At 39.4% G+C, this 20,344-nt stretch overlaps 1 protein-coding gene across 5 annotated transcripts in view; it reads left to right on the top strand.

Annotated features, from left to right (window-relative positions):
• The window catches only part of grik2 (glutamate receptor, ionotropic, kainate 2), a 214,171-nt gene that overhangs the window by 88,437 nt on the left and 105,390 nt on the right, over window positions 1–20,344 (top strand). For all 5 annotated transcript variants that reach the window (XM_020091417.2, XM_069537204.1, XM_069537206.1 and 2 more), the window contains exons 5-7: window positions 1,234–1,415; window positions 6,938–6,991; window positions 9,324–9,497. In XM_020091417.2, coding sequence (XP_019946976.2) covers window positions 1,234–1,415; window positions 6,938–6,991; window positions 9,324–9,497 — 410 coding nt within the window. The remainder of the gene's footprint in view (window positions 1–1,233; window positions 1,416–6,937; window positions 6,992–9,323; window positions 9,498–20,344) is intronic.

Here is a 20,344-nt window from a genome sequence, read left to right on the forward strand (position 1 = left end):
ATCTAGTTCTTGTTCTGGGTGACTGAGAAGATCATCATGGAGAAGAAGCGTGGTACAAAATGCAAATTATGGTTATGGACCGATAACAGCTCTTTTCTGATCCCTCACCACACAAGCTACTTGGTTATGGATAGCAAAATAAATAATGGTCATTGGAAGAAGAAATCAGCATTGGTCTGTCACGCACACATTCTTCATCCAAACACTCCCCCCATGAACATTTCCACCATTGCCTCTGACATCAGTCAGGGTTTTGTCAAGTAAACAAATGTTGAGCTGAGGCTTTTGAACAACTGGCTGATGCTGTTGTCTAGAGAAGACAGTCAGATGTGCAGACAGTTCATTTAACAAACTAACATTCTTCAAGCAAACAACATCATGTGATGTGTTGAAAAATAACCTTCATTTCAATGGGAAAAAGCTTGCATAAGGGAAAAAAATGCACAGCCCCACAAAATCCATTCTACATAAATGTCTGGCTCTGCCGGCATCTGACATTTGCATATTCTTCAGCCGGAACACAAAAACGATTGATCAGCCACAAAGAAATACTTGTTGGATATTACAGTAGAAGCCTAATGTGTCAGAATTAAGATGTTTTTGCTTCAGCTGAAGTCGCTGTCAATTTCCCCAGCAAGGTTGACTTTACACGTGTCCTACACACAGCAGTGAGCAGCAAATAGAGGAAGAGAGGGGTCGATAGCGAGCACAGAATCAATGTCATGTATGATGAATGATGAATGTCAGGTAATGTGCAGTATTGATATATGTCTTTGTTCGGTTGTATTTGTGAGAACATTCCCATAGTAGGATCAAGGTCTGCTGACACTGAGAAGATGTGGTACAGATTGTTGAGTTGCATTGTGGGTAATATTAGAAGGCGAAAGGACATGGAAAGACACAGAACAATATTGTGTTTAGGATACAGAATAGTTGGAGAAGGCAGGTGAGAGTTTATTAGAAAAGTAGATTTTATTAAAAATGTGAAAACCAATAGTTAATACTGCAGCTTTCTTATCCTCACTCTAATTAAAAGCACCAACATTGGCACACGCATCAGTAGTAGTTGTCACACACAGTATGTCTTGAAATTATCTTTGTTGAGATGTATTGCCCTCATGGGAGAAGGACCCCATTGATTGCAGCTGGACTCATTTTTCAGATAGCTCTCAATGACTGTCAAGGTAAAAAAGTATCAAATTACAATGTTTTTCTTTGTGGATTTCTCTGCAGGTCTTATTCGGTTGCAAGAACTTATTAAGGCGCCATCCCGGTACAACATCCGGTTAAAGATCCGACAGCTGCCTGCGGACACTAAGGACGCCAAGCCGCTCTTAAAGGAGATGAAGAGGGGGAAGGAGTTCCACATCATCTTTGACTGCGGCCATGAAATGGCTGCTGGGATCCTGAAGCAGGTGTGTGTGTGCGGTGTAGCGGTACATAGTGTGGTTTCTCACAGCCAAACCATTGTGATGGTCTGAATACACATTTGTTAGTAAATGTGTGCATGCAGGGGTTTGGAAACTTTGCTGGCATCATATGACCCGAGTAAAGTTACATGAGTGTCACTGACTGTGTGTGATTTGATGCCATTCTACTCATTAGATCGCAGCTTGAGCCACATATTTCTGTCCCAACCCTTTGACTGATGAAGTTAATGGAAACTGAAGCACTGTCATGCAGTTGCTGTTACCATGCACACAGTTGTCCTGCTTATTTTTGATAACACCCTTGTACATGACCAGTAAAAGGTATTGTTTTGTGCGGCTATTGTATGACCGACATAACCAAACCTGAGACCAAAACATGTAATTTGTTGTCTGAGCCCACCCTACTGAGCTTGGATCCAACCTCTAGTAGAAGCCAAACCTGGATTTTGAAGACAATGTATTTCACAACATTTTACATTTGCTATGTATCAAAGGTTATTGACAGATCAATTTCCCCAGTATTCATCAGGAGCCTGGCAATAGCGTTGCCCTCAAATTGGAGTTTTCTTTTGAAATCCCTAAACCAGATTATTGCAGTAATCCAAAAAAACAGGGAGTAAAGGTGTGATGTGGCATTCTGTCTTTCTGTATGTTCTCCAAAGACAATTATCTTTGTCTCCTCTCTTATTAGTTGGAGAAGTGATTTGTTTCCATGCACTTACACAATCAATGGGACCATATTATTTGTATAATGTGGCCACAGGAAGCATAAAGAGGCTAAAAGAGAGAGGTCCCAAGATGGACCCTTGTGTAGTCAGAGCTAATTGCAATCTTCTTTGACCAATATAAGTGCCAGAGAGTCCAACCCAGTTTTCTAATCCTTGCACCAAAAAAAAGCAATGGTTCACATTGTCAAAGTGGCTATAAAGTCTTGCTGAGAAAGTCATTGTTTAAGATTATGTCATTAAGCACCTTTAATTAGTCAGTCTCAGTGCTAAATTGGGACTTGAATCCTGATTGACAGTTATTGCAGAAATAGCTCATCTCTTTAAAAACTCCTACCTACCTTTGTTTGATAAATAATCTGAATGGTTCGTTTGATATAAACCAATTGTTATTCAGTTCTGTAGCTGACGCAAAGACTGCTCATGTTGAGGAGAGGCTTAATAACTTCAGTTTTCAAAGCCTTTGGAGGAATGCCAGATTTGAGAGAGTTAACTAGGATGATTAGTTTTTTGCATCAAGCTTCTCAGAACAGTTTTAAAGAAGCTCGACTATTGTCATTAATGGGATTAAAATTCATGCTTAACAGTTACTTTTGGAAGATTGCAGTAATTATGCTTTTCTGTTTGCCATTGTGGTTTTGATAGTGTATCTGAGTTACACATCTAGCTGTTTAAGAAGGATGCAAGAGCGTTATCAATCAATATGTAATTATTCTGAATAGATTTCTAAGTGAATGTGGTGCTTACATTTACAGTGAGTACTGGTAGAGTTAGAGATATTCTGGAAATCATAAACATCAGATTTTATGGCTTCTGTAAAAAATGTCCTCATTAATATACCTGTTTTGACCATTTCAGATCTAATGTTGATGTTGTAAATCCAACCCTCTCACAAACGTTGGAAACTAATATCTAATGAGAAGTAATGAGAAAACAAACATGGCAGTATTTGTAGTGCTTCACACTGCAAAATATTAATTTTACCAATAGGAAACATCCTGGTTAAGATTTTAGCTATTAGCTCCAGTAATCTGGTCAGAGCCATGTATTTAATGAAGGCTACAAATGCACAAACCACTTCAAGCTGTAAATTGAGATCTTTGTCAGGTACTTAGATCAATACTCTGGTTATAACTTTGACATTCTGTTTGAGTTTTATTCTGGAATCTGTGACAGCTGATAGATGTGCAGACCAAAACCCAAACTGCACCTATACTACTTACAAATGATCAGAGAAAACATGATTAGGGTCTCTCAATGTTCCTGTTTGGCTACTAAGCAAAACTGAATGAATGTTTTTTTCTGTTTACACTGCAATCATCCACAAAGTTTTGCACTGATACATTTGTCATACATTATGTAGGACGTACGGTATGTAATAAAGAGACAGTATTGTTACACATGTTACATATATCAACAATAATAATAACAATACCTCTTTTCTGCATGCATTTAAAAAAATAATAAATAAATCACTGGCTATAAACATAGTTAGCTACAACAGTTTTGCAGGGAGAGACCAATATGAACATGCACCTGACCGGTGATAAAAACAGAGAAGCTTGGATCACAACACACAATTATGGCTAAATTACAACTCGATCATCTCATTATCTCAAGCTAACAAACATGTCTACGTGGTATCACAACATAATTATCCAATTTCCTTGAATAAGAAATGTCACAGTCACAATGTGCTACTGTCAGTTATGCTCTCTACCTCCACATCATGAAATCCTTTTGGACAGATCATGAAACACAGAGGCCTTGTATCCTGTGATAATGACATATTTACTGATATTAAGATCACACAGTAACATCGTTGGACATTTTAGATTAGAACACAAACATAAATTATTGCTTTTATTTTCCGATCCAATCCAGGATTGTCCCTCTTGATATAGAAAAAAGCATTCAATGTTTAAAATCTTCCTTCAGAAATGAACCACAGCTACAATATAGATTTTGCGGAGTGGCATTTTAAATTGGAGGAAAGAAGGACTCAGATTTATTTTTCTCAGTTCTTTTCAGTGTTTTTCTCATGTGGCTGAACAATGCTATTTTAGGTAAAAGAACACCTTTGCAATGAGTAACTCAATTAGCAAGCCTTCATGTCTCCGCTGCTTAAAGGATTTATCCAACATTAAAGTGAGACTCTGTCACTCTCAGCGTTTTTAATCAATGACTAAATGGTAGATTCTATGGAAGGTCAAGGACTCAATTTATTAATAATATCGGAGAGAATCTCTGCTAATGGGAGGTAATGAAAGACTTAACTGTCCTGCCCAGATATTCTCATTACGTGATTCACCAGTAAATTAAAGGTCCTCTACTCTTCATCAGCTGTCAGCCAAACTGTTTTTTGCAAATACTGTGAAAACAACATGATGACAGCAAGTCAAGTGAGAAGACTGAAATAAATTTAAACTATGTTTACAGCACAGAGATTGGCCCAACATATAGAATAGAGTAGAATGCCTATGATGTCATCACACAGTGAAGCATGGCGAAATTACAGCAGCTACCACTGAAAGGTGCATTTATTGAAAAAAATAAATACAATATAATAATAAAAATAAAGATGTTTACAGGACGTTAAAAACTATACATAATAGTGCAAAAAGAGGTGCAAGAGGAGGTAGTTGTGGTTTGATTGTAACCACAGCTGCACAAAGACTAGCAGGGGAAAATAAAATGAAATAAAAGTAAATATTTTGAATATATACATGCTATATATACACAGGTTCCATACACTGAACAAAAGTTAAGATTCAAATAAAAATCAATAACATAAACAGTACTGCTGGAAATTGGGTGTAAAACACGAATAAATCAGGAAAATTGTGAAATAAACAATGAAATGAAATGAGAAATCATCAATGGTAAGGTGTGGCTTATAGGTATCATCGGAGCAGTTTGGACATCTGGTGTTTGCTGTAAATGCAAACACACTCCACAAACAGTCTAGCAAACTGTACCAGTTGTACATTTTTATACAAATCTAGACATACTGTACATAGTGTGGTATCTTTTAACTTTAGTCAGAGCTGTGCTAGATTTTTCTCATCACCTAATCTCCTTAATGTTTTTGTAAGATAGGCTAAAAGTGTCTCACCGTACTGGAGGCACAATCTGACTCATCTGACTGTGGCAATCTGACAAAACCATAAAGTTTCCATTTGTCTGTACTTTCAATTAGAGTCACTTCCTTTTCTTGTATATTTTCCATTTCTTGTAACTTTTTAATTATTTCTGGTCCTGAGTAATTTGAGTAAGTAGTTCAGTACTTCTTTAAAGACTTGTTTTCATCTCAATCAAAAATTAGACATATACATGAACTCCCCAAGGATTCCAGCTCTCATCCATCATCGCAAGGTCCAGACAATGGCACCATGAGTCACCACTGAGTGGGCTGGTCTTCAGATGGAAGGCTGTAGACTTACTGAAGGTTTCCCACCTGATACCAGCCATTATCATCCATGCATGTGTAATCATGTCCTAACCAGTGATTCATATTGGTTTAGTAAGTCACAGCACGACTGGACTCCTGACACCATTATAGAGCTACATACAGCTGAAATGGGTTGGCAGATAGCCAGCACGCACACAAAGTCTAAATGATGATAGAATAATACAGAGCAAGGTGATTGCACTTGAGAATCTCATTTCAGAGGTGTATTTTTAGAGACACATTTCCTTGGTAATGGTGTGAATGAGTACATATTCCTAAAGGCGAACTTACTAGACTTTGAAAGAATGAGTAAAGTCTGACTCATTCTGAACATGAACAAGACAGATACAAGACTCAGATATTCATGTAGAAATGTATTCATGTAATCAACCTTAAATCGATTGTTGCTCTGTGCCCAGACTCCATTCCGATGTTCATACGAGTCAGGAGGCTCTGCTAAAGCTTTGAAACTACTTAAACAGACTGTTAAACTTGCAAACCAAATGCATTGCCCGTACATGCTTTCACCATAAATCTGGATCTGTGTTTGGGGCAAAGGAGAAATAGCCCACCTTCCAGCCCCCCCCAGCCATGTCTTTCAGCTATTTACGAGGATGCAAAGGTATTCCTAGGGCAGATGCTGCATAATCCCTACAGCCCCCCAACCCACTGTGGTCCCTTGAGCTCAGTCGGTTGGTCTCCTCAAAGCTTCTGACTATATTTGGAAGTTGGAACATAGATTAGTTGGTTCTTTGAGAGTCTCCTGTCCACCAGGAAAGTCTGCTTAGTAAGATGTTTTAATTTCCACTGCCACCTGCTTACATCTGTTTTTTGGCACCTACTCTTGTATTTGGCACACTTGGCCCCTTCTCATGGGTTCATTGGTAGTACCACTGATCCATGATACAAACTGGAAGCTTCATATTTCGCTTTGCATTATCTTCATATTTTTGCTTTGCTGTCAAAGCACTTTGTAAACTCATATCAACAATGTGAGTATTTGTACCATTAACCTCTTGTGACCCCATTGTGACTTCCATATGCTTTCCTCATAAAACAAATGTACAGTGTAATGAGACTGAGATGAACCTCTTGCTTTACTAAGCAATTTTTCTGAAAAGGTTGTTTCTTGTCTCTGAGCCTGGCTGCATTAGTGAAGCAGACTACTGCTCATAACATAACCCAGCAATACAGACACAGCCACACAATCAGAAAAATGCATATGTGCAAAATATGACAGCATATTGTGTCTGCCTTCCTTTTCATTTATTCATTTCTACATTTCTACATATCTTAATCTCTCTCTGCCTCTTTTATTTCCACTTTCTTAGGCTCTTGCCATGGGGATGATGACAGAGTACTATCACTATATCTTCACCACACTGGTGAGTAGAAAAGGAGCCTGTGCCGCACACTCAGTTTGTCATCAGGTCTAACACAGACTTCCATTTCCCCATATCTCCCAAGATTTGTTGCATTCCCCCAAATGAGATAACACTGCTCTTCAATCTTCATTTTTGGAGTTGTTGTTTCTTTTATATTTATTTCTCTGGATCATTTCTTATTTTCCCTTTAATATTATCTCCAGAGCCAAAGAAATGAAAGCACACTACTTTATGACATCATGACAACTTTTCTTCTGCTTCATATGTTTTTTTTTTGCTTTTTCAGCATCCAGTACCTTTGTCTTGTCGTCCTCATCCTCCAAATCTTCTTCTTTCGTAGTGTCCACATACTGTACATGTTTTAAAAGAGATGGCTATCTCACATTGAGTCAAACTCTCTGCTAATCTGAACAACAATGGTACTGCAACTTAAATTACACTGGATCCCAAATTTTTATTTTTATTTTTTTAAATAAGTGCATTTTTTAAGGCCTCTAATGCGACATGCTTTACAATTTGAGTCTTATTCTCACTTCTCTTCTCCCAAGAGATGGGTCAATCACAGGACTGACATTGGAGAAAGACAACCATTAATTCAATCAAATCTATGGAAAATTTAGAAAACAATTTGAATTAATATCAATTGCTATTCAACAGGTCTATGGGCCAAGCATGAGCATGCAGAGGCCCATAAGGGAATTCCTCTGAGCATGTGTAGTGAAACCAACTTATAAAGCTTTTTTTTTTTTAATGTGTTAAACGCTTGACAGATATTTGTAGACACTAAATCTTTGCACTAGTATTCTTTATGAATACTAGTGCAAACCTAACTTCCAGCTAATCATCATGCACTGCAGATAATGGGCAATACAAGTTTAAGTGGATTGTTTCTTCAGTCATACTTGAATTATGTAGAAAATCTCTCCCAGAGAAAAGTGAAGTGACTTGTTTCTGTAGAACATTTTTCACACCAGTAACAGTGAACGCAGAGATGGATGTAAAAAAGGCTTGAAGATCTAGTACTGACCAGCTTCACATGTCTGTTATGTGACCATTACTTTACAGTAACTGTACAGAGCCTCCCTCTTTATGTGCTGTCTCGTTATTATTAGGAGTCTTGCTAATATCAATTAGCAATGGTAGCAGTTGACTTAATAACAGTTATAGTATTGTTTCTTTGTCAAAATGGCGACAGCTAGTTTTAAATGGGTAAATTAATTGTAATCAAAAGACAGATGGCTGACTCAACAGCATGTAAGTAAAATAAGCAGTATTTATTTTGTGATAAGTCGTGTCACATTTTGTCACATGTCTGAGACAGTATTCAGAGTCTCCATCTCTACTGTATGATTATTTATTTGGCTGTATAAGTGTTCTTGCTTGCTGGTTACAAAGTCCCCTTTACCGTCCACATTGTAAAGTGCAGTACAAATTTGCATCCAAACACATCCAGTATATATATATATTTATACACATGTACTCTTTGAAGCACCATCCCACTCATTCAAAAACTGTCTTTGTTCTGTCTCCCTCTGTCCTTTACATTTTAAATGTCAAGTTCCTTTTGAGAATGTAAATCTTCAGGTTTTCAAAAATATGCTTTTCATTACACGGGTCAAAGGGGGATAATTAGTATTTTTGAAACAAGACATCTTAATGCTCCTCGGTGCAGCCATTCAACCTGGCACAATTTAAATGAGATAATTAAAAACCCCTTTGGTGGTTTGAAGAAGATGCACAGTAAAATACAACCATGAATAAGGCTGCGGAGGCGGAACAGACCGTGGGGTGTCTTGTCATTCCCTACTGTTGTTTGGCACACAGAGTCCAGTGCTGACAGCCTAATTCTCCCAGCAGAGTGAACATCCCAGCCATACTGAGGTCTACATATGTCAGCCCTTTTGCTGCCAGATTTGTCTTTACTGTTCACTTAGCCTACCTTGTGTTACTGCTTTATTTTTCTGATGCAGTATAGAAGGTGTGATCAGTAACCTAGAGTTTGATGGTGATCATCACACTGTCAACTTTTATGAATTTGAAAAATCATAAATACATAGATGCTGCAATGTCAGTAAAATTAACCTCAGTTGATCTTGCTCTTCTCTCTCACCATCACAGGAAAAACAAAACAGACTCGTCATTGAATATGTTTGCATGACTTGTCAGATTTTTTTCAATCAGTCAATCAATTAATTTGTATTTGTATAGCCCATATTGACAACTCAGAGTTTGTCTCATAGGGCTTTTTGAATCTTTCTGTTTGTTTGACTGACTTAGGAACAGTACTGTACTTAAGATATTGTGGAAAACAATGTATGTTTTTTCTCTCTAGGATCTGTTTGCGCTGGATGTGGAGCCTTACCGATACAGTGGTGTGAACATGACGGGCTTCAGGATCCTCAACACTGAGAATAGCCAAGTGGCCTCAATCATCGAGAAATGGTCCATGGAGCGACTGCAGGCACCCCCGAAACCTGACTCTGGTCTACTGGACGGCTTCATGACCGTGAGTCTCATTGTTTCCATGCTCTGTGTTAATCTTCTCAGCAAACTCACACTGACCGATAACATGTTCATCAAGTTCATGTTCTTTCCAGTTACTGGAAGCAACTCCTTGTGTACTCGAGTGTGCCATATAAGTCCATATTTCAGAAAGTCTTTGGTTGCTATGAGAATGATTTGTGAAGAACCATTTCCATTTGGACAGTGAATGCTACAGTTTCCCCTTTGCTTTTCAGAAAATACAGACAAATGAATAGGACAGTTTGATGTTGTGCAATGATTACAGTAAAGTACAGCCACATCGTATCTGTTAGCAGTCATAAAACACAAGAGGGTTCTGTAGAACACGCAGTAGTGGTGTGAGCTGGCTGCAATGTCTGCCACAGCAGCGACATTTGGATTATTTGAGGGTAAACATGGAATGGAAGGTAATGGAGGTGGAGCATTAAAAATGGCGGGGCTATGTGTTCTCTGCTCAGTGTATTTTTATGGGTTTGTCAAAAAAGTCATTATTCTTTTCTGTGAGGTGTGTGTAAAACTCTTTAGAGCTCGGTTTGGGTCAGACATTGCTGATGAAAGTCTGTAAAACACATTTAAACACGTATTTTTTCCCAAAATTGACCAATGGGACAGTTCACCAAAAACTACAATCTTAAAATGATTGTCCTCCATTGTTTCCCTGCTGGGTGTTTTTTGCAGATGTGGTCACTTAAGATATCAGGTGTTGTTCTTGACATGATAGACTTGTTCAGGTGAATATGCAGTGACTTCTCTTACTGTAACTTCCCAGTCATCTGCAGGAGTCAAATAGAAAACCTTGGTGCCCCGAGCTGTGAGCCCCTGGGTGTGATAAGAAGAGTCTCTTTGGCTGTGATCTGAAACGTCTGTGATCAGAGCACACTGCCTGTAATAACTGTTCCTCCATGCGGCTTTCATACCAATCGCTTATCTGGGAACCCTGCCAAAAACATCAACCCACCAGAGACAGGGAATAAGAAGGAAAAGAAAAGGAGGGGAGAGAAATGAGATGAGGGGGATGAATGAAAAGAAGAAGAAGAAAGACAGAGTGGGTGAAGGGAAGGCAGAAGTGAAATCTGCACTTGTGTTTTATTCCGAGGAAATGTTGAGGTGTTAAATGTTGCAGCCGCTTAGTCTGACTCCAGTTGTGTAGCTCTGGCAAAATGTTGGCTGCTGATTGAAAACAGTGGCTTACCTCTGGGGAATAACAGAATCCTTTTCTTTTTCTAAAACGGCGAGATATTGCTGAGTCATGTTTCTGGATTGATATCGGAGAGTGGGTGTTACTCTGTCTAAGCCCCTTTTGTTGGGTTTGCGGCTGGAATCAATACCGTTTCTCACTTGAGACTGAAATGGTCTGTGTGTAATGACTGGACCTTTTCAAAACACAAAAAGCTCAGAGCGCCTTTATGGCGACTCAAGCTGCGACATGGAGTCCTGGAGTTGATGTCTCAAGTCTGCACAAAGAGGAAGAAACGAGGCAAACGAAAATAGTCTTTGTGCTCATATTTGTCTCTGCGACTCCACGCTGTGCTGGAGAGACTCATCAGGCGAGGTGGTTTATTTTTGGATCAGTGACAAGAAAAGATTTATGTGCGAGGAGTGTGCTGTGACCCTGCTCATCAGTGAATTAATGGCATATGAGTTTGAAGGTGGGGACTGATTAATTAGACAAATGGCAATCAGTCAGCAGCTAATGCATATTGACATGGTGAAAGGTTCCATAAACCTTTGATTAACGGCTTCATTTGTGTGCTGTATTTACGGTTGTGTGTGCTTAAGTGGTGAACTGCTGATGTGCTGTAACTTATGGACCTGCAGATCATGACAGATTGCCCTGAGTGAGCAGTACACAGACTTCACCTACTCATACCGCTTCTGCTCTCAGCACCGTTGTTTAATGCTTTACATGTAATGGTTGGATCTGCAGTTTGCATATTGAAAGCAGAAAATGTAATCAGACATTTATTTTGGTCTGCAATTAATAACAGTAACATTAATGTAAGAATCTCAGAAAATACAATTACTCAAATGTCATATTTGACAGTACATGATATAGATTTCTGCTCTCTGAAAAGTTGTGTGCTGAAGTTACATTGAATTATGCTTACCCATTTTAATACATCCTTTTGTTTTCATTGCCTTCAGTTGTTTTTATTTTGCTCTGTTCATGAGACTGATTACAGTCATGTGTTAGTGGTTACACCACAGTCAATGTCCACTTCAGTCCAGCCTTTAAACGTCTTCCCCTGTGACACTGCAAATTGTTTCCCTTTGAATCTGCTGTCATCATCTCCCAACCAAAAGGTCCTAACAGCGCAATTATAATAACATGTTGAGCTGAAGTATCTGCAGAGTTTACGATCACAGGAAAAGCTAAGTTAAAAGTTGCCACTTCTTCTCATTGTATATTCTTCCAAAAAGTATTTTTCTACAATAACTACCCAATGCATTCAACCATTGATGCCAGCAGAATATAAAAGTAAAAACTCTGCAATCATTTGATTTGTTTGTGGTGCGTTCTTCTATCAATTTAAAGTTGTTGACAATTTACAAACCACTCCGACACTGCTGACTCTGATAGAGTTGTGTTACCCTGTTGCCTTGATTATATACAACACTACTCTGCTGTTGTATAAATTGCTCCACAGTGGCTTTGTTGTTAATTACGATTAGTGATCCAGCAAAGTATTTACTATGGACGGTGTCTGAAATCACTTCCTCCTGCAGTAATTTACTAATCCCTATATCAGTGGTTCTGGCATATCCCCTGTTCAGAGACTGAAAACACTTCTGTCATCAACATTGACAGAGAATGCAAGTGGAATTTTATTCTAATAAAGATCTCAATCAAAGCAGGACACTTTTTTATTTCCCTTCAAAAATAATTTCATCATTCTGTGTCTTTTCACCGAAATGTGGTTCCACCTATGAATCGTCACATCTCTGCGTCATTAACAGGTGATGTCGTTTCCACATCCATGATGCATTGCATTTTGAAATGATTCACTATAATTACCCTGCCCACCTGAGTGTCCATGTGCAGAATATAACTGAAAAATTGTGTGGGTGGATTTTTTCACCAAACTTATTGGGAACATTTTCTCAGAGTAACTTTTAAAGCTGATCAGTAAATTGTCAAGATTGACAAAGACACTGTATACTCCGCTTGTATTGACCAGAAAATGACTCCCCATTAAACTGCGTCATATGATAAGAATGAATCTGCATTTTAAAAACGCATTTTTCAACTATATCACAATGACATTGCATTATTTTGAGTTTGCATCAATGCTTTCCATTCAATGTTTCATGGAGGATCAACCCCTTGAGAAACATCATCTAATTTTTAAGGGAATCCTCAGACAGTTTTTTTAGTGAACAAACATTTAACTGAAATTAATACATCAATAGTAAAAAAAATGATAAATACATCAACTGAAAACATGATCCATACAAAATATCCGTCGAGGATTTTGGAAACCAAAAATTAATCAAAACCACTTAACGAGAAATAATCAATGTTATGTTCAAACAAGCTAGAATTTTTTTCAGCTAAATTAGCAGTTTTATTATTGTCCTTGGAAATAATTAATTGATTAAATCAATTGAGACTTGTGGTCCAATTAGTCCTTTTTCACATCCCACAGTGCTGAGGATGTATGATGTTTGATGTTTTAATCAGCAGTCTTTTCCATCAAAGTGTTCCACATATCACTAACTTATTTTACTACTTCACACCCCCCTCACTTATCTGCCTGACTATTTTGTTTTTCCCACCCTGCACACCACCCAGCTGCATCCCTTCTCACTGAGGCTGTAAACTCAGCAACCTGTGTCACTCCACCAAATCATGGAGACAATTAAATGAGCCCATGCAGTCTGGCCCAGAGATGTTTCCTTTTTTGTTCCCTCTTTGTAGCCCATGCCTGTGTGTGACAGATCAGGTAAGCCAATTCTGCACCTCATCCTTTTATGCTGCCGTCGATGACTCAGGTGACGGAGAATCCCTGCCCTGAGTTGTGGCTTAACATGCGCGACGAGGGTGACCTTACAAGCTCCACGCTCTCATTACCATAATGTCTGTCCTTGTTAATTGCTTCAGCTGCTGTCTGATTCATTGTGTGCGCTGCAAAATTGAAACAAGTTCAAAAAAACACTCAGGCATGACTGTAATTTCTGCATTTATCTCCTTGTCATAAGTTGGAAGGCGGAGATGTTAACTTTCAGCCCGGTCCACGCAGACGTTCTGACCTTTCAGTCATCAAGGTCGTCTCTTTGTTTGTTGCAGCCACAAAACACAGTTGGTATTCAGAGTCACAGCACTGCCGCTGAATCATTTCTATTTCCAAATTACCATAAATGTGCTTTACCTGTGGGTACATTTTAAATGGGGCAGTGATGGAAAGCTATTTCCTTTTTGACAGATACCATTTTAAAGTCAGATCCAAACAGAGTTATAAAAACGCCAGTCAGATATCAGGCATATTCCAGGATTCATATTATCTAAGAATCACTCACATGGGCAACAGGAAAGGATACAAGTGGGTTGTATGAGAAATAGCACTTTGCTATTATAATGTGGCTGCCAGTAAACCTACTAAGTATGGTATATTTTTTTTAATTTAAATCAAGCATCGGATGCCATTTGTGACATAACAATGTGCAACCCACAAAATATGAATGAATCCTCCCCATGTTGACGTATGTATGTTATGTCCACATTTTGGTCTAGGAGTAGGGGGAGTAACACAGTACCAGATTAAAAGATGTCAGGAGTCAAGTAGTTCATTTAAGGTTGTTTATTGCCAGCAACAGAAGCAAAACGGCTTCACAGAGACCCTAACCACAATAACAAACAAACTCATCCATCACTAGAACCAAACATACTTGTGTCTAACAAAAGGAGAGGTACAAAAACTGAACCTCCCTGGCAGCACTTAAACAGGAGAAAACTGTGTCGAAACAAAATGGCTACTCTCTCCCTGCAGCTTCCTGGCAAAAGTCTAACAAAGAACTGAAAAACTAAAAATAACAGATAAAGAATAACAAAAAAGTTCAGTAGTACGAGCAGGCAAACAGCTCAACAGGTATATACACACAGGCAGTGGATTTAGCAAAGCAGAAGACAACAGCAGAGCGAGCAGCGAGCAGAGCAGGAGGCAGAGAGCGACTGAAGAGATGCTCCTCAGCTTTATACTCTCCAGCTTGATCAGAGCTCCAGGTGAACACAGGCACCACCCACTGTGGAGGCGGGGCTGAGGATCTGGAGCTGAGGATCTGGAGCTGACTGAGGTCTAGGAGCAGTACACACACAACAGCATCAGAAAAACATTTCTATTCCTCTGGAGAATGTAACAATGTAATATTTAATTGATCTCCTCAACAATCCATACTTAATCAATACTTAAAGCACCCGATACATACTCCATCTAAAGGCCATGGGATGTGGCTGAAAACTACTAAGAGGACCTTGAATTTGTTTGAGTCTGACTGTGACTTCCCAGCTCATGAAGGAATCTACAAACTCCGTTTTTAAAATTTGTTCTTTTCATAGACACATTTATTTTTAATCATTTGTCTTTTTTTTAATAAGATGTTTTCACAGTCAAATGCAGTTTGCATGATCTGACTGCAAACAGATAGAGCTTGACCACATTCAAATACAACTGTCAATTATGTTTATACAACCGTTTAAGCTATTGCAGCCATTAGCCAGTTAACACATGGAGTCCTCAACTCAATCATGTCCATTCATGTGGACAGAGTAAAGATGAGTGAGCTTCATTGTCTTCTGTTCATCTAACTCTTTGGTATTGCTTGTTTCATTTTACCTGCACAGATGAGATGAGGATGTGGACAGAGTGATTTGATCTCTGTTAGATCTCAGCGTGGACACCAGAGACACACATTGACACCAGGTCATGCAATCAGTTACTATCTGGATTCAAGATGAGATTTTTAATGTCAGGTGTAAATGGACTCGGTGTCTCTTGTGGATTTTGTTGCACAAGTGTTTGTAATGAGATACATAGCAAACAAATGCTACTAATGGTTGTTTGCTTGCTTGTGTGTGTGTGTAAGAGAGAGTGAGTGAGTCGGTGGGAGTCGATTTGGCAGAAAAAGACCTGAGTGAACTGGAATAGGAAGAGGCTGGTGGAGGGATTGAGAGATGGGTTTTCCGCCTTCATCCGGCCTGTTCTTGTTCCAGCCTGTCAGTCATGCCGTTTCAGTGGAGACCCAGTTGAGTGGCAGAACAGTCTGGGAAACATGGCCTGTACTGATTTAAGTGTCGAATAAGTCACAGGCGCGGGTGGGGGCAGGTTTGTTGGTTTGGAGGGTGGGTGGGGACGTGGGCGCTGACCCTTGGGCAGAGTTGAGGTTTGGAGGAGCTGGCGGGCTTATGGACCTGTCAAAGCACACACAGAGTACAAACAAACAGCTCAGAGAGCACGAACCTGCCCGTGCATGTCTGTTTGATACCCAGATCATGCTCCCCTCCATGGCCTATGTTGTCCAAGGCACAGAGCTCTTATGTTGCATTGTGGGATATGCCCTGATGAGGCTGGTGCTGTGGATTTGAAATACTTCCAAAGCCTTTGTCTAGAGTTCGAACTGTTTGAAGGATTTCTCATTAGCGGGAGGCTAATATTTGGTTATTTCATATTTTGGCTGCGGCCCCACACTCTGCACTGGGATGATGCCATTGGACTGTGCCCTTCTCCCTCTCTCAGACGAGGCTTCTCTCAGCTTAGTTTATTCCATCTGCTTCTCTGTGTGCATCAAGCCATCTCCCTGTCATTCCCTCTCTGGCTCACAGACTTGGATCTGGCACTGGTATTGTCCACATGCCGGGGAAGGAATTTGGCAGTGACATGTAGCTGGGACATTATTCCAGCAGCTGGCATTACTTTTGCAGTGGCTGGCGATGCTTGGCAGCACTGGTGAGGGCGAGGAGCAGTGACTCCAGTAGCCCGGAGTTAACCCAGAGAGCCACTTACTGTCAGCCAAGGGTTTTGTGAGCCCAGAGGACTGTGGGAGGCAAGTGGCTCTTCACAGCAAAGACAAGGTGGAAGTTTGCAGTTGTTCCATTTCTGAAACGCCATCATCTGAATCTTCCTCCTCTTTCACCAGACATATCTGAAGTATTCTGAGTCCCCTATCAGGAGGGAAAAAACAAGGGGATGCAAGCTCATTTTACTTAATGGGAAAAAACTTGTCACAAGTAATATGTCATGGTCACTAAACATGTTTCCAGTGTATCCATCTACACTGCTACTGTGTCATGCTAATGTTACCCCAATAGCATATTATGTATTTACATAATTTTTTTTTTATAGATATTTGTGCAGTGCAAAATAACTTCAGGTGGGTTTAAAGGGGGAATGAGGAAAGCAAATATGAAACTAGCAATTGCAGTTTTAACACAATGCTTTCTGTAACAGGGAAACGTCACTGTTGGCCATAATTGATTAACCGTTGCACATTCACATTTATGTGAGTACCAGTTTAAAGCCATTAACTCTTAACCACAATTATATTCAATCGCTCATTGAATCATTTCTGCAGTTTGTGCAGCAGCATGGTGGGATTCAGGAGTGCGTTAATGATGAGGGAGCATTCAACCAGAGCTTCAGTTTAGCATCTTGTTTTTGGAAGCTATGTTGGATAGTCTGCTCTGATTTTGTAGCCACGTTGTTGGAAGAAATACAGTTACAATAAATGCAAGCTTTTGAGCACTGGATACAGTATTGTCAGTTGTTGAGACATTTCCTGATATAGTGTTTTGCTGATGGTGCCATATAATACTGTCCAACTGTTGTGCAAAATCTAACTTTAGTGTTTGGCCTCTTGAGAGAACCTAAAATCTCCTGAAGGCCTGAAACCAAATCACAAAATAAAGGTGAAGTTTGAGAGAAAATGTTAAGCTTGAAAGGTTGTAGAGTCTTTATTGTCCCGTTAATAGCGTAAGGATATAGTCTCTGTTTAATTTCTTAAAAAAATTACCATTATAATAATGTATCTCCACAAACACTATGTATTGTTCCATATTGCAGTTTATATGATATGTATAGTATAATATATCGTGTTCATTTTAGCGTAGTTTGATAGAATATCAGATAACAGATATTGGATGATGGAATCTTGTAGCCAGTCTTGTCTTTTAACTGTAGAACAGTTATGGGAATGACACATCGTACCGTCTGTAATGATGCAGTGTTAGTTTGCAATGAGCCTTCATTAGCTCTGTTACCTACAGTGCAGTGCTCCCTACAGTGTGTCTAACCAAGTTACAAAAGCAGTGGATCAGAGGTTGGAGGAGTGTTGGAGGTGTTGCCTCGTGATTAAGAAAATAAATACAATTGAGGAATATGCTCAGTTCACCTATTGACAGTGGTTTCGTGCCAACCAGATTCCCAGTCGATGGAGGCTGCTTGTCCACCATCTCTGGAGAGCCTTGGAAGCTGATGAATGGATGCTGTGCTACACAGCACCATGTTTACTCTGGCTTTAGGTCACTGTTGGCAGCATATCAAATGATTGCCTCTGTACTCCACAGTATATTGTTTCACTATGATTCAGCAGCACACTGGCCGTATTAAACTCTACAGCTAATCCTAAACTGCTTTCATTTTACATTGCACATTACTGACAACATCCTGATCCCACCCAGGCGTGGGGAAGTTTGCAAGACATACAAAGTAGTTCTCTCGGGATCCTCACAGCAGATTCCTTTCCATGCTCATTATCTGCTTGCTGGTGAAAACTCATCAGATTCACTTGAGTGTTAAGACTATTAGTCGTCCTGACAGTGTGCCTTAGTCACGCGACAGTGGGTTGTGCTATTAAAGCAATATGGCAGAGCTCTGCTCATAGTCATGTCTGCCGTCCATTCAAGGCCTTAGCATTAGTATTTCAGACAGAGAAGGAATCTTTTTAATTAGCAAAGCTCCCTTAAAGACTTAAAAACTCATTTGTGTTGGTTTAAAGGAGATCAAACACAAACACTATGGCTGTTTTTCTTTGTTTTTCTTTCATTGTACTTCTATGGACTCTTAGTTCCTTGTTTTTTCACCTTCACTAGGTGTGTTTTTGTTAAAAAACTGAGAACAGGATTTTGCACATTTGTTGTGCTGTTCTAAACATCCACTGCATTCAGATGTTCATCAAACGTTGCTTTCTAGCAGAAAGGATTTCGGACGACGGGTGTGGTCATCAACAAAGTGTAAATGGTAAGGAAGTAGTGTAGGATGAGTAGGTCAAACACAGGACTCTAACAATTAGCACAGAGGTTGGAGTCCTATGTGAAACTAAATGTTGATATTGACTTTTTACGCTTAGTTGACTTACTTGATTTACTTGATTTATCTTAATTATTTTTTATTTAAAAAAATGATTTGGTTTCATTTTCAGTTGCTGTTTGGTGAAGCCAACTTTTTAGAGAAGCTTCTGATTTTGGTTGAAATTAAACCTTTTAAAATAACAAGAAAGTGTAATTTCCTTCTTTCCCCTAGTTTTTCCTCCACTTTCTTTGTAAAGGTTCAACTGCAGTTACCCCAAACAAGCAGCAATCATAAGATGAGTCATGAAGTAAAAGTTAATCTGAAGCTGGAGTTAAAGTCATACACTCCACAGTCTCTAGTATTAGGACGATGAGTCATTGCACCTTCAGATGTCAGGCTCTTAAGAGAGAGAGATAGATGGTATCGTTCAATGCAGAAGCAGTACCCTGATGCAGTTCATAACGTAGCCACCACTGACTAAGAACGGCCGCACTTGAGTTGTGGTGCATTGTCAGGGGACAGATCAGATAGTTTGATTGAATGAGACACAGACCCGAAGATGCTCGGACATTCTTTAGCACAAAATCAGCTCAAAGGCCGGAGAGCTGCTGCTTTTTTTTTGCCTTTTAAAATAAAAAAAGACTTCAAGAAAGCAAGGTTTTCTGTCGGCTTGTTTGCTTTTCAAAACTATTCATCCCTTCACTGTGTGAGACTCTTATCAAATGGCTCCTTCACAGGTTTACAGAGGCTGTTTAAGCAGATAAATCGTTTGTGGCTTCAGGGACTGGAATTGGACCTTGTGGACATTCTGTCTGCTGCATGCACAATAAGCAAGGTCACAATAAAGTTTCCAAACAGGGTAGAGTTGTTATTATGGTCTGTCTTCACCATTTCTCATTCTCAATTTTTTTAGTTTATTACATCATTGCCTGTTGAAAACAACAGGCTGATATAAATGTGTTGTGTCTCTTTAAGTAATGCAGTGATTCCTGTAATGGTAAAGTCAAACTTAAGTCAATGACAGCGGAAGCATGATTTGTTGGATTAGTGGTGTGCGTCTTAAATCTCATGGAAACAAAGAAAATACTGCGTGGTAATTTAGCTTAAGATGGACTTTATTTTCACAGGCTTTATTTTCTCAGACGATACAAAATCCTGATTTGTGGGTCTGTCTATGGTCAGAGTTCTTTAAGGAGTGGTTGCAGAAGGTTCCTCAACATGAATGCTTATTAAGGAATCAGCACAAAGATATGAGAAGTTCATCAACATGTGAGACCTATTTCATGTGGTGCTATCAACCTGTTCTTTACATGGAAATAGTATGCAAGGAAAGTATTTAGATTCTACAGGAAGAGGCATCTTGTCCAGTGACTGTGACTTTTACAAGACATGAAGCTTTAAATCTTCTGTGTAGCAGAAGATGACATTGATGACGTGTGATGAAAGGAGGAGGAGTTAACCTGTCATTACTGTTTTCTCAAACTGAAGTGAGAGGTTTCCCTCCACATAAAGTCTCACCTGACATCAGCAGACGTATGTGTTCTGGGGT

Source organism: Paralichthys olivaceus, chromosome 13 (genome assembly GCF_024713975.1).
Source record: "Paralichthys olivaceus isolate ysfri-2021 chromosome 13, ASM2471397v2, whole genome shotgun sequence".
Taxonomy (NCBI): domain Eukaryota; kingdom Metazoa; phylum Chordata; class Actinopteri; order Pleuronectiformes; family Paralichthyidae; genus Paralichthys; species Paralichthys olivaceus.